The following is a 15,124-nucleotide window of genomic DNA, read 5'->3' on the forward strand; positions in this document are numbered from 1 at the left end:
CTGACACAGGTTCAATCATGTCCTCTGGTACTGTGTGGAGTTTGCACTGTGGGTTTCCTCTGGGTGCTCCACTTTCTCCCACCTTCTAAAGATGTGTGGGTTGGTAGGGTAATTGGTCACTGTACATTGCCCTAGTCTGTATGTGAGTGGTAGAATCTGGGTAGCGCAGATGGGAATATGGGGAGAATGAAAATGGGATTGGTATAAATTGGTGCTTGGCATCAGCACAGACACAGTTAGCCAAAGGACCCATTTCCATGCTGTGTGACTACATGATCTTGTTTTGAATGGCAACAGGTTTCAGACACTCCCAAGAGGATTTGTGCCTACATCAAATACAGCTAAGAATTGTATTGTATAAGCAGTCAAATACTTTTGATGTGACATTTACAGCAGGTGGGCTCATATCCTTTATTCAGCTGCCTTACTTCTGTACCAATATACCCCCTTGGTACATTACATAAACACAGGAAGGAAAGCTGTGTTATTCAGATCCATTTTCTTCACAACATCACACTTAATTCATCATTTGGAAAACCTGACTCTTGTCAGGCATAGTCAGTCATAACAGAAGGTATGTTCATTTCCTCTAGATAACCAGTGTGCATATGGTTGTATAACAAAAATAACTTCAGAAGTTTCATTAAGCTAGATTTTACAGGTATACCAAAACAAAACAGTAATATCAGAGGGAATTCCCTTTCAGATGGATACTTAGAGATTTGCTTCAAACATCAAAATTAACAGATTAACTACTGGCTGAAACATATTGAAACTCATTTATTTGGCCTTTAAAAGGTAAGCAGCAAGTAATCACAATGAAGTGATCAAATATCATTAAAACAGCTAATCATTTGAAGTGAGTTACACATGACCATAACACATACATTTTGAAATGTAAACAAAATGCTGGAAACACTCAGCAGATCAGGCAGCATTGGGGGAAAAAAAAGAGTTAGCTTTTCAGGTCAAAGACCCTCCATCAAGGTTTTGATGACAGAGCTTCAACCTGAAATGTTCCACAGATGCTGCCTGAGCTACTGAGTGTTTCCAGCATTTGCTGCTTTTATTTCAGATTTCCAGCATCTGCATTTTTTTCTTTAAATTTTCATACACAAATATTGATTTAGCAAGTCCCACACATGAGCTGCAGTGATGACGGATAGAGAAGGTTGGCCAAGACTACTCTGTTCACTACAGACCAGGAAAGGTTAACCCAATTAGCAAACGGCAATTACAGGATGCATGTTTGAGCCTGCATTTCTTCAAAATAGATTTTGGATCAGGCTGCGGCATACGAGGTAACAACAGATAAACACCAGACACTTCCCCATAGGGGAGAAATCAAAATGACCATGATATAGCCTCATTTACTCGATCTTAGAATGCCAAAGCAAATGCATTTCCAAGTCCTGAAGTCAAACAGGATGTGCTTCAGACTTAAACAGAAGCCACATTGTCAATTAAAATCATTAGCAATTTAATGTAAAATTATTCACAGCTACATAAAAATTGAACAAGTCATCAGAGAACAGAGTAACGAGAGAGACACAGGAAGGAGGTGGTGGGTAGTAAAAAGACTGAAGTGCAGGGACATGGCAGGAAGAAGAAAGGCATGGGGCAAGGATGAGAAGTCCAAGAGACTAGCATTTCAGGTGAATTTCTCAAATGGAGAGGCAAGGATGACCCAAAAGGAAACCAACTGCCCTGTCACCATTACATTACTGGCACACTTTCCTCATTTCCAAGCCTTCAATAAGGGATGATATCAATACACTTGGACAAGGCTAACAGCAATGGCTTACCTGTATTTGAAAGTAATTTGTTATTGAAATGTACCAAAATCTCATGAGCAGAAAAATCTTTGCAGTTAGTAAACCAAACAGGTTGGGTGGGAATGGATACATCAAAATTATGAAATTTGCAAACAAGTGGGGAAAAGAGTAAAATTAAAACATTTTCTGCTGATTCCAAATCTCACTGCTTATTCAACTAAAAAAAAATTATTCTGGTGTGTGCAAAAAGAACATATTGCCTGATGTCCGCTTTCAGAACTGGACCCCAGCAATCAGATCTTGTTGACTGAAAAATAAATTATTTTGACTCCATCTTAACTAAATTGTTAGCTCCCTGGGACTGAGACTCATTAATGGCAGTCCCTAAACTTTATTTATTATTTCTGGGTGAATAGTGTAGATTTTGACCAGGGGCGCCCAAACTTTTGCATGCCACTGTAACTGCGGCACTCTGCAACACATACAAGGAGAAATGCATGAAGCTACATTGCAGTGGGTAGCCGACTCAGTTTAAGAGAAATAGTAAACCAGAAGAACAAGAGTAAGTGATGACTGCAAAAAAAAAATAGCAAGTAGTATCTAGTGCATAAAAGCACACAATTATCCAATTGGCAGATAACGCCCAGTACATCTGGAGGCAAGGGTGGGGTTAGGCAGTGGTTAATTGGGGGCAGGGGTGCTGAGTGAAGTAATTTATGAAGAACAATTCCATGGAACAAAGAATAGCTACTATGAGCTACAAATGAAACTCTGCTGGTTTTATTATTTATGGTGAAGGATTCTTATAATTATGACAAAGCCACAAGTGAAGGCCTGACTCCTGTGGCAGGGCAAGGGAGATAATTGAATTAATGGCAACTTTTCAGATGCGGAGGGAAGGAGGGAAAAAAAAAAATCAGTGGGTGAAAGAACCAGTAAAAAGGGAGAAAAGCAGGATGTAGATCAGGCAGAAAGAGTCTGAGAAGGAAAGATTTAAAGATCTTCAAAAATAGTCCTGGTACCTTGTACTTGCTTGACTGGTTAGGGACAACAGACGATACATGGTGGAGATCATTTAAGACTCAGACTCATTATGTTACTGCCACTACCAAAGTGAAGGAAAGTAGGATGGAACTTTTCAGGGAGAATAGGTCAGATATTTGAGGAGTGTGTAATTAATTGGAAGACTACAGTGACCTCTAGACATTTCTTTTTTCCATGTGCCATAGACAAGGCTTTACTGTGGAACAACAGAGGATCTTAATCTTAAAAATACTGCACATTGCACAAGGTTACCCATCACTTGCAACCTAAAACATCAACTGTAATTTTCTGCAGATAACTATTTCACTTGTTTCTAATCATGCCTGAGTGTCAGGTCCTGTAGTGGGTATGTTTTTTTTTTGTCTTTTGGTACATTTTGGATATATTGTATAGAATTCACGTTTCACTTCCTCCAAGTAAAACGGTACATTTTTGAGAAATAGTAACAAACTCAAATGAAGAGTCATTTCAATTGAGACTTATACCCACATGATATCAAGAAAAGATTTATACCTGAATTTCATACCTACATTAATCAGTGTCCTTTTTCTCTTTTTTTCTTTACAACTGATCAAATATAAACATTTCAATTCAACCCAGCATTGTCACCTGCCTTATTCAATAAATTAGTATCAACTGACTACAGGAGAAAAGATAAATTGCTGTTTCAGTGCAGCACAATACACCTTCCACCACAGGTTGCTATGTCCGCCATCCATAGATCCCAACTAGTAGTACTTTCACCCACAGCTGTACAGCTGAAAATATTCTCCAAGGACCCGAACTTGAAGATCCGAATCCGTAACTAAATATAGGTCCATTTCACCACAGCTGAAGAGGATGGAAAACTGCAATAACATTAAAATGTATTTGATATTTTCACTGTTACTTCAATTGCTGCTCTTCGTCAGAGGGATGCCCATTCTCAGTGCAAATGATGCCCATCTAACTAGTTCCCAATCATTGACTGGATTACAAAGACAAGGTTTAAAGCTATTATAGGCACATCCTTGCACAGCAAATGTACAATGAAAGGCAGAGCCCAAGGATGGTTGACAATGTAGATCCAAGAAGTTATCACTGATGTCTGACATCCTCTTCTTCACTCTCTTCATTTGCCTGTCCATTTCTTAGGAGTAACTCCGTATCAATGTCAGTCAAAGCCATATCATGGAGTTTATCCATCCTTTTGTCTTTGGATGAATCTGGGAAGGATATAGAAGGTAATTTATAGATGAGACAATCCATGAACAACGAAATTGGGAACAACTCTTCTTTGAGGTTATGGTTTGCTTTGCCCTGAGCTATTACTTTGATATTATTTGTAGAGTTGGAATGGCTCTATCTATCATGCAGTATAACTGGAATGCTTATTTTGAAATCTGAACTAAAAGATCTGTGTCTATCCAAACAAACTTTATTTTGAAAGAAACAAAGAGCCTTGTGCCTTGGAAGGTACAGTGGTGCAGCTAATAGAGCTGCTGCCTTAGAGCTCCAGTGACCCGGGTTCAATCCTCTCCTCTGGTGCTGTCTGTGCATAGTTTACATGCTCTCCCTCTGACTGCATGGTTTCTTCCCACTGCTCCAGTTTACTCCCACATCAAGGACATGAAGGTTGGCAGGTTATATGGCCACCTTTCATGTCATAAAGTATTTGGGGGAAAAAAAATCCGACATTGGACAAGGATGGTAAGATCAATAAGTTTAAAGAAAGATGTCTTGATTTTGGTTATTCTGAAAAGGAGAACATTCCAGAAGTTTACCAAGAAATAGTTAATTTAAAAGAGAGGGACCCTGCAGCAGCAACATATAATTGCACTTACAAAAATAAATGAGACAAAAGCTGTCTTGTACCAGAGCCAGTTAACACACCCAACATCCTGGAACTTGAGGTGAAGATAAGTTTTAGTGTTTGTGGAAAATAAAAACAGAACTTGGCTCCCCAATCATGGCAAAAGAGGATGAGAAGTGTGAAACCTTACTGTTTACTGAGAGAAAAACACAAACTAGGTAACTACTTATGTTCACACTACTGCAGCAAAACTTTTTTAATCCAAGAAGAAACAGCTGTACCTTCTGAATAAATGACTTTAAGTGCAATATGTAATGAGATTCCAGATAGGCACATTGCAAATCCCAACCAGTTTAAAACAGTCAGCTGGTCACCCAGCAAATGGCTAGCAAGGACCAGTGTGCAGATTTCCTGCAAGAGAAGCACAAAATTGTTCTTTGCAATCCCACACATAACACAACACCCCCCCCCCCCCACCCCTGAACACAGAAAATAAGAGTAGGCCACTTGGCCCTTCGAGTCTGCTCCACCATTCAATACAATCACACCTCCTCATCAATAGTACCGTTCCTACCTTCTCCCCATATCCCTCAAGCCCCAAAGAGCAACATTCAACTCCTCCTTGAATGTATTTAATGAATCGGTTTCAACCAATTTCTGTGATAGAGAATTCCACAGGTTCATCACGCAGAAGAACTTTTTCCTCATCTCAGTGTTAAATGACTTGCCCCTTATCCTTAACCTGTAAACCCTGGTCCTGGCACCTCCACCATTGGGAACATCCTTCCTGCATGGTCTGTCCAGTCCAGAATTTTGAAGATTCAGAGAGATCTCCTCTCATTCTTCTTAACTCAAGCAAATAAGCTCTCTTGACCCAATATCTCTTCATACAATAGTTCTACCATCCCAGGAATCAGTCTGGTGAACTCCTCCCATAGCAAGAACATCCTTCATCTGATGTTCAGACCAAAACACCTTTTTCCCCAGGGTAGGAGAGTCTAAAACCAGAGGGCATGTATAACGGTGAGAGGAGAGAGATTTAAAGGAGATCTGAGGGGCAAGTTTTTCCACACAGAGGGTGGTGGTTATAGGGATCAAGAGGTGGTAGTAGAGGCAGATACAACTGCAGTATTTAAAAGGCATTTGGACAAGGACTCGGGACAGGAAAGGAGATGGTTGTGGGCCTAAAGCAACAAACAGGATTCGCATAGACAGACATCAGTGAGCATGGACGAGCTGGACCGAAGGGCCCATTTCTGTGCTGTTCAGCTCCAGAACTAATTTTGGAGGGGACATAGTTATAAGTCAAGCTTGAATACCTTACACTCTGGCCCCTCCTTCAGTTCATTAAAACAAGTCACAAATAACTGAGAGCCAAGAAATGATCCTTGAAGCATTCCATTGGTTACATCTTTCCAACCCGAAAGAGGGCCATTTATTCCAACTCCATGTGATAACTAATCTTTAATCCATGCTAACACAATTCCCCTAATATCAGGTTCTCAGTACCATCCCATGTGCTCCTTCTCCATTTAGAGAAATCTTGGTCCAGATATTCCATACGCAACAGGGAAGCTTTGAGAATGTCCTTGAATGTATTCCTCCATCTGCCAGGTAAGCTATGCCACAACTGAACTCAGACGACTGTTTTTGGATATAATTTCCCATAGGATCTGGGCTAATGGTTATATATTGCTTGCCTACTTTGCTGACATACTGTTTGAAAATGGGAGATAGTCCAGGTGGAAACATTATTCAAAAATCCTGAGGGCCATTACAAATCATTTAAAGAAACAGTTACTCATCAAAAATAGTCACCATTAATTTGTCAAGACAAGGCCATATCCAATTAATGGCCAGATATTTTGGGTTGGCATAGGGGGGCTGATAACAAGGAGGGTTGGTAGTTCATTTTACATGGAGTACCTAGATTTAACCAAGGTCTTTGGCAGGTTGCTACTTGGCAGAGTGAACAGATATGTTAAAGCCCATACATGGGATCCAAGGCAAAATTGCAGTGGATCAAAAGTTAGCTCAAGAGCAGGAAGCAAAGGGCTTTGGTTAATTGATGCTCAAGTAACTGGGAGATTATTTGCAGTGAGGTTCTGCTGGGCTCAGTGTTAGGCCCTTTGCTTTTCAATTACTCTGTAAATATGGAAATCCACTGGAGGTTAGTGATCTTTGGTGACAATCAAATCTCAATCTTTCTCTTTCAAATTCTGAGTAACCAACAATAAGTTTCTAAAATGAAGGCCAGATCAAACTGATACAGAACTGCTGCATACGCTCTGATGTTTGGTGCTGTTTCAACCTGTGAACTGCATTGCGGAAGTCAGAAACACACTGGAATGTCAGGTACTGGCACATCCGATCTCTTGCTTTGCTGCTGGACTCACCACTGAATCCAGTGGCAGTTCCAGATCACACAGAGCCGAGTGGCCACTGAATGAAGGCAGTCACCAACCTTCATTAAAAAGGTTCAGGTTTTGTTTATAATTTAAAAAAATTAAAGTGTATTTTTAAATTATTATTTTTTTAATATTCAGAAATATTCTTTTTAAACTTTAAATATCTGAATATTAGAGACATTTTAAAACAGTGAAAACACCACGAACAGCGCGAGTTGTTAAAGCCTGTCAGGCTGTGCTGAGTGCACTGCTTGAGGCCTGGTTGCCTCTTGCATTGCCTTGTGGAAGGGCTGCTAAGAAAAGGCCTCCAACACGTCCTTTCCCCTGTTTGTCACGGCAGGTAAAGCAGCCATGGAGTCAGCATGGGGCAAGAGAGAGTAGCCTCGCATTCTTATTGCAGATTCCAATACCTGCTGTTCCACTGTCTGGACAAATACTGTGAATAATTACAATAAAAAGGTATGAAACTCAAGTGGCTCACCTTAAAAATACCCGCAATGGATAGGGTCAGGCTGGATGTTTTTGAAACCAAAAGGAATTCAGAGAAGCAGAGTCCAAATGCTATAAGTCCTCCTCCAGCCAAAATAAATACCATATGTAGTAATGTGGAGGTCTCATGGTAGCGAAATAATTTCTCTGAAGCAGACAGGCTGAGTCCTTGTGAAAGAGAAGCTCACTGTTATGTCACTCAGGACCACCGAAGTTATTAACGATGCAACTCCAATTGAACATATTTAGAACTGCACGGCCTTGCAACACAATATCTGACACACAAAAAGAAACAGGTCCAATATGGTGCCTCTTCCCACTCCTCTTCATCTCACCCTTATTGGCATTCCCTTCTATTCCTTTCTCCTCAATATGCTTACATAGCTTTGGTTAAGCAGATCTACAAGATTGCCTTGACTACCACTCCTTGCAGCGAGCTCCACATTTTAATCCCCCTCTGGGCAAAGAATTTCCTGAATTGTGATGCTCCCCACAAGCTGAAGTTCTCTGTCAAACCACTACAGAAAGCAGAGGCTTGAAAATTTTTGACAATGTTTCTTAATACAATGTTGATTCTGGTCTTGTTTTCATAATCTTTGGCACCTATTCCAGTGCCTCAGTGTTGACTAGAACAGCACATGACAAATCTGGTGCAACTGTGGTTGCACACGAGTGGAATATCACTTCTTCAGAATCCATTTCACAGTTTGCTCATCTCAGTAGACTACATGTCAAAAATCAGCTTTAAGACAAAACTGATGCTTCAGCACAGTACCAAGGCAGTGCTGTACTGCTGGAGCTACACATTGATAAAGAGAAAGCACCCTGAATTTATAAAGTGCTGCTAACACGAAACAGCTGAATAAAACTCCGATAATCCAGCATCCTTGGGATTTTGGTAGCAGATTTTCTGGATTATTGGATGTTACTCCTATTAATACCAACTTTTTTTTTTAAACTATTACACAGTAGGACAAAATAAATTTCAGTGAACCTAGCAAGTTTAAAGCGAGCAGGAAATATACAAGTAGTTCTAGCTCAGGCTGCAAGCCGACCCAACTTTTTGGCCCTCTGTACCCCAATCCTGGCTCCAGTAGCACACCTGGAAAACAGTTGAGATCCTAGCCCTGGGTGCAACAAGACTTCTGGCCACATCTTCCGCTTGCACTCTGGACTGCTGGCTCACATTCTGGACTAATGAGTGAGCCAGATGCCAAACTATTAGGATTTCCAAATAATTGGACAGTGGCTTACTGGAGTTTTATATGACACCAAACCATAAAACAACAGATTTTAGAACAGAAGATACAAGGATTGTCCAAGATGCAGGTGTTAAGGTGAGTCTGAAAGAAAAGGGTGGACAGATTTATGGAACTCAAGAGTTTAGGGGATTAGCAGCCAAGGGCTAGATCAATAGGCATTAAAGTCAGGGACAAAAAACAAACTGCCGGATGAATTCAGTGGGTCAGGCAGCATCTGTAGAGGTAAATGGATAGTTGATGTTTTGGGTCGAAACCCTCCATCTGGACTTTGAGGGATATTGACAGAGTGGATACAGAGCCTTTTCCCTTAGTTGATAAATGTAGAACTAGAAGGTAGAGTTTCAGAATAAGGAGTTTCCCATTTTAAGACTGAGATGAGCTTGGAGAAGACACGAGGGGATATACAAGAAAAGCAGCAGAAACAGCTTATTGGGCGATCTCAATCTGAGTGACAATGTCCATAAACCCTTGGATATTTCGTCTTAAATCGCCTGCTCCCATCTCATTAATGACAGTTTCCACTAGGGAAAGAAGTGGAGTTCTCTGTCTTCCACAACAGTCCTGGAATAGTGAGTAGCTTTGGCAGATGAGAGCAGGGCCCGAAAGTGCTTCACCCAGGCCACTCAGATCTTGCAGTGGGTTGCCAAGTCAGTTGTCCACCATACCTGGCCTAGACTGCTTTCCTTGGACTTGGAATGGAGGAGTGAGCTGCAGCAAGGAGCCAACTGAGGGAATAATCGTTATAGTGAAAAAAAAAATAGGGTACCAAAGATGAAGAGAGAGTTGCTGCTGAAATGTTGCAGGAAAAATGTAAAGTCAAAGGCTAGATATACTTGACCCGCTGAGTATTTCCAGCAGTTTATCGTTTGGTATAGAAAGATGTAGGGTTGGAAAGAGAAGGCTGATGTGGATGGAAAACAATACAAGGAAGGGATCAGAGATGGTCTTACACAATGGGACTGGCAAGGTCAAGAGGTGGCTGCAAATATGGCTGTGATGCTTGTACAGAGGAGCAAATTAGAAGAGGATGGAAGGACAGTGAACCCAGTGTTCTCATCCGGTCACTCCCACCCCTCCAATTTTCCAGGTAGTGTTCTGGCACTCTAGAATTTACAAGATGTCCACATTAATTTAAGAGGCAATTGACTATTTTTTCACCTGGTAAGCCTGGGTGGGTGGCACGTGTTGCAGGACCTCATTTTCTATCAGGACCATTTAAGGCAGATCAAGGCATGGTTAGATAAGACACTGGTTAGCTAGGGTCAAGCTTCCCTTGGAAGACCATGGCAGGGATAAGCTGGGATAAAATATGCACCCAATGGCATGCAACCCAACTTCCCACTCGGGGGAAAATCTCAACCAATGCATCTCAATTCCAAAATCCAGGGACTTAGAAGCAAAAGCTTAAAGGAGATCCAGTTCGCACATAAAACTTGAAGCAACCATATTGCTATCTAGACTCAGCAGCCAAATCCTACAGTGCAAATTACCTAGACCTGAAGAGAGGAATCCAATATTTGAGAAGTCAAATTTGATCAGTTACTAGTGTTGAAAAGAGCACAATGGAAAAAAAAAAGGCAAGCACGGGGCAGATTGCTGTAAATTTATAGCTGTTGATCTAAAATATTATCCACTTTCATTCATCACCATCCAAACAGATATAATGGCTATTTACGTAACATAGTGAGACTTCAGTGATGTAATTGTACTGCCATATTTGCATAAAAAGCAAATAACTACAATTCTGTAAGTAAATTGGCTGAAAAGGAGAAGTCATGAGAACCATCTCCCAGCAAGCTGTTAAACATGTGATAAGGAGAAGCAAACAAATTAAAAGGCAAAATGAAGGTAAGATAAGACTAAGAGGTCAAGGGAAAATAAAAAAATTAGTGACTGGCAACAGATTCAAACTACTGCCCACCAATTTATAAAATCAAAATGATACTCTCACTAAGAGCTAATGAGGGAAATCTCACTTACAAAAATAGCCAAGGCACTGAATGATGAATGAGAATCCTTTCAGACAAGGGTGAAGATTATTGTGATCCACGCAACAGCTTGCACCTACATGTACACTTCACATGAAAATGGAACCTATTCATAGCGGAGAAAAGAACAGGAAATAACCTGTGCAGTCCTCCAATGCTTTTGCACAGCATTCCTCTGCACCAATGAATTTTGGGCCCAATTTTATCCCCAACTCATAGTCCTATCCAATAGCTAATCCTCCCCAATTCCCCCCCTAAACTTAACGTCCTCTGACTGTGCAAGCTTTGTTTTTTAAATACCCCTACAATCCACTAGTATAATTCAAAACTTGCTTCAGAAGGGGACACTGCTCGACACTATTCACTTTCCTCCAAAGATCCAAATTAGACAGACTCGAGAACTACTGAATACCAAAAGATGCTTTTGTTTTATACACCTAATTCTTTATTTGATCAAGATCAAAGCAACTAAAATACTTTGGTGTGGAGAGCATTTTTCTTTTTAAGGATATTTAACATTTTGTGTAAACATCAAGTATTCTAAACATAGTAACTTATGACACTTCAGGCCAAAAAAAAAGTATTTAGATATTATACAACATATAATATAGACCAATGGGACAGTTACAGGGTACCATATGCAGTGATTGTAATGAAGTTTGTGGTGTTCAAGATGTACAGAACACTGGCAACAAACCCAATTCCCCGACCTACCTTCACTGAACATAAACAACGGAAAAAGACCAATGAACATCAGAGGCTGGAGATGGTACATGGTGTCAATAGGATTCTGTAAACCTAAACAGAAGTTTAGTTACAATTTGCACAATGTTCTATGGATAATTACAATAAAGACACCAACTGCAATTTTAAACTACTGCAACAAGAAAATTAAAAGATTATATAAACATTGGCAATAACCAGAGTTACAAAACTTATTACTAACAGGAGATTTGGAATCTGATAAGACAAAAAAAAACAGAAATTTCTATATTCTTCTGCACCAAGGATACAAGCACAGTACTAACTACCTCCATGCCTTGCTAATTAGGTCAAGTAGTTGCCAACGTCAGGAAACAGGCCACATATTCAGCCAGTTGACATTTAACCTTGGTGTCAAGTTATGAATCGTCACACAGAACACTGCACTTTCCAATAGAATAATAGTGGTTTTCTATTTTTTTAAAAAAGTGGCTTTGGAATTAAACTGCCACGTCATCAACAATATACCAAATAAGAATCAAAAAAAAATCTAACTGTCAGGATCAAAAAAAATCCAGCTTTTAAGTTCTCATTCACCTGAAACCTGCACCAGTGTCAGATGTGACAAGATTACTAACGTCATTCCTGTCAACTCTGGGACATGGAATTTAATGCTGGGAGCTAGTGATGAAGTACTCATTGTCTTAGCTCAACAATGTATGCACGTCACACAATATTTAATAAATTTGTATGCTGGATACTCAGCCCACTGAAGTATTACTTCCCTTCTTCTATGGGATCTTACCTGAGGACAAGGAAACTAATTTGCAACACCTTATAGACCTCAGTCGTCTGTAATTTGCACCGGAGTTTTATAAAGGCCAGGTACAAAAAGAGTTAAAAGCTGCAAGGCATCTTGTATGGCCCGATATAAAAAGGAACAGAATATGTAACTATTTTATAAATCTCTGGCCATAATCCATTTCGACTGCCAGTTTGAGTTCTGGAAAATTACCTCTGGAAAAATAAAGGGGATGTGGAAGTGCAGATACTGGGGCCAAGGGTTTCATCACATTAAGACTGCACTCCCTCAAGTACAGAAATTAAAGGGTGATTTAATGCAATGTTTAACATGATTGAAGGACTTGATAGGGAAATTAGATTCATTGCTGGGGAATCCAGAACAAGGGGTAATTTTAAAGTAATGCTGAGAAGCATTTCTATGTACAAAAAGTAGAAAAGTTTAGTGGAGTTTACAAAAAGATTGGACATAATCTTAGCAAATGGCAGAGCAGGCTCGAGGAGCTGAGTGGCCTACACCTGCTCCTAATTTGTATGTTCCTGTACATCAGTCATGATCTAATTTGGTGGTGGAACAGGTTCAACGCCCTGTCTCTGTATTGCTTTTCCATTTATTTTAAGTGCCTGTATTTTTAAGTGCCTCCCTCAGTCTTAATGTGCCATTTTACTGCTTTCCTTGACACTGCAGGCAATTTTGTGCACACGTTGAGCATATAGTAGAGGTTGGCCAGCAGAAATGCAACGTGTAATATGCCTTAACTTAAAAATTCCACCATGCACACTATTCGCCACCAAAAAGTTATCAAAATTACCTAGATCTGCCTTCTGGGTAAGCATCTGTGTCAGTGTCCATCGTATCCCGCCGATGAAGGATGCGATCAATACAAGAATGAATCCTTTTAGGTTAAACTGAGTTGACTTATATGTAAACATGAAGAGGCCTCCAGCTATTAATAAGACAACTACCAAAAGCCACGATCTCTGAGAATATAAACAGCAATGCAGGAAACAGATTATTCGATAAGTTACTCCAAATGATCAAATGATCAAATATATCTGTACTCATTAAAGCAGACAGACAATAAGCTGCTGGTGAAATACTCCCACCCAAAACAATACTTTCAGACAACAACTGAAGTAGTTGAGGCAGTTATAATAATGCCATTTAAAAGACATTTGGATAAGTATATGGATAGGTGAGGGTCAGAGAGATACAGGCCAAATTTGAGCAAATGGGACGAGCTCAGATGGGCATGTTGGATGGCATGGAACAGTTGGGCTGAAGGGCCTAATTTTATGCTGTATTACTCCATGACCATGCACCATCTCCACGTGCATACAAACATGAGGCCAACCACAAGGACTGACGCATATAGTGAGAAACTGGAACAACAATTTAGGTTTCCAAGTTTGCATTTAAATGTATTCAAATTCAAAGATTTCCATTTTCCAGGCTCTTTATTTTCATTTCAAGTTTTGATAATTCAATTAAATAGTCATGAAAGTGAAATTAAGGGAGAGTAGAAACTAGTGACTTTGAACCAAATATGCTAAAAGGGTGAGCAATATTTTAAGTCCTCAAAAGGAAGTTTGGTCCATTAGCCCTGCAAACTCCTTGGTTATTTGGTAGTAGTTTCCACCTTCTGAAATTGCAAATTAATAGTATATATTTTTTTCACACTCCACAGTAGGCCTAATACTCATCAGACAATTTCAATTTCAGGTAGGATATTCAAAGCTAGTGCTCAATAAGACAGACAAACAAATTTCACAAATAACAACCCAACCCTTATATTAAATTGCTGTGCTGACCAATAATTCTTCATCTATTTAAAGGTTCCAACACTAACAGAATATATACTCTGTATGGTCTCATTTAATCTAGCCATAGTGTATTACAGTTCTGTTTTAATGGTACACTCACACAATTCTATAATTTTAATCACCTTCATATACATAATGGGCAGCAGAGAGGCACAACATCTACTGTTGCTGTCTCACAACTCCAGCTACCCGGGTTCAAACAACCACCTCAGCTGTTTTCTCTTTACACATTCACCCAGGTCCTTTGGGTTCCTCCCACATCTGAAAGACACGGTGGCTGGTAGATTAACTAAGCCACTGTAAATTGCCCCCAACGTGTAGGTGAATGGCAGGGAAATCAAGAGTAGTTTATTGGCATGTGCGAGAATAGGTTACGGGGAAAAAAGAGAATGGGACAGATGAGCTGGCACAGGCTCACAGGGCAGAATTGCTTCCTCCTCTGTCATGAGAGAACAAGTCAAATTATCCCAGCTTTGGGATCTGCAGATCAATGTTGCACAACCTAATTCAACATGTTCACAACTAGCTATTTTACTGAATGATCATAGAATCATAGAACAGTACAGCACAATCCAGGCCCTTCGGCCCACAATGTTGTGCCGACCTTTAAACCTCGCCTAACACTATCTAACCCCTTCCTCCCACATATCCCTCTATTTTAAATTCCTCCATATGCTTATCTAGCAATCTCATGAATTTGTCCATTCAATAATATTCAGCCATTTGCAAAAGTAATCTCATCATTTCCACACATGCACTTTTTCAAGAAATAACTTCTTGGAAAGAGCACAATGTCGATATGTTGGCCATGAGAAGATGTAATGGGTCATCTTTTTCAACTGCTGCATTCCGTGGTGAAGGTACTCCTACATTGCTGTTATGCAGAGAGTTCCAGAATTCTGACCCATCAGCTTAAGGATGGCATTATACTAGACATCCAAGTCAGGATGGTGAGATGTTCCCACTTGCCTCACAATCCTGTCATATCAGTGTGTGCTCATTTAATCTACAAAATACTCAATTTATTACTACTGTTCGA

General features: G+C 40.0%; 1 protein-coding gene across 3 annotated transcripts in view; it reads right to left on the minus strand.

The window, feature by feature from the left end:
- The window catches only part of slc35c2 (solute carrier family 35 member C2), a 40,316-nt gene that overhangs the window by 8,590 nt on the left and 16,602 nt on the right, over positions 1–15,124 (minus strand). Inside the window, exons 5-9 of one of the 3 annotated variants that reach the window (XM_052031141.1) lie at positions 13,074–13,242; positions 11,473–11,556; positions 7,501–7,676; positions 4,893–5,022; positions 122–4,024 (exon numbers count right to left, since the gene is read on the minus strand). In XM_052031141.1, the coding sequence (XP_051887101.1) occupies positions 3,897–4,024; positions 4,893–5,022; positions 7,501–7,676; positions 11,473–11,556; positions 13,074–13,242 (687 nt within the window). In that variant the 3' untranslated portion in view covers positions 122–3,896. Of the gene's footprint in view, positions 1–119; positions 4,025–4,892; positions 5,023–7,500; positions 7,677–11,472; positions 11,557–13,073; positions 13,243–15,124 lie in introns of those variants that run through there. The other 2 variants (XM_052031142.1, XR_007957566.1) reach the window with 2 other exon arrangements.

Source organism: Pristis pectinata, chromosome 16 (genome assembly GCF_009764475.1).
Source record: "Pristis pectinata isolate sPriPec2 chromosome 16, sPriPec2.1.pri, whole genome shotgun sequence".
NCBI lineage: Eukaryota > Metazoa > Chordata > Chondrichthyes > Rhinopristiformes > Pristidae > Pristis > Pristis pectinata.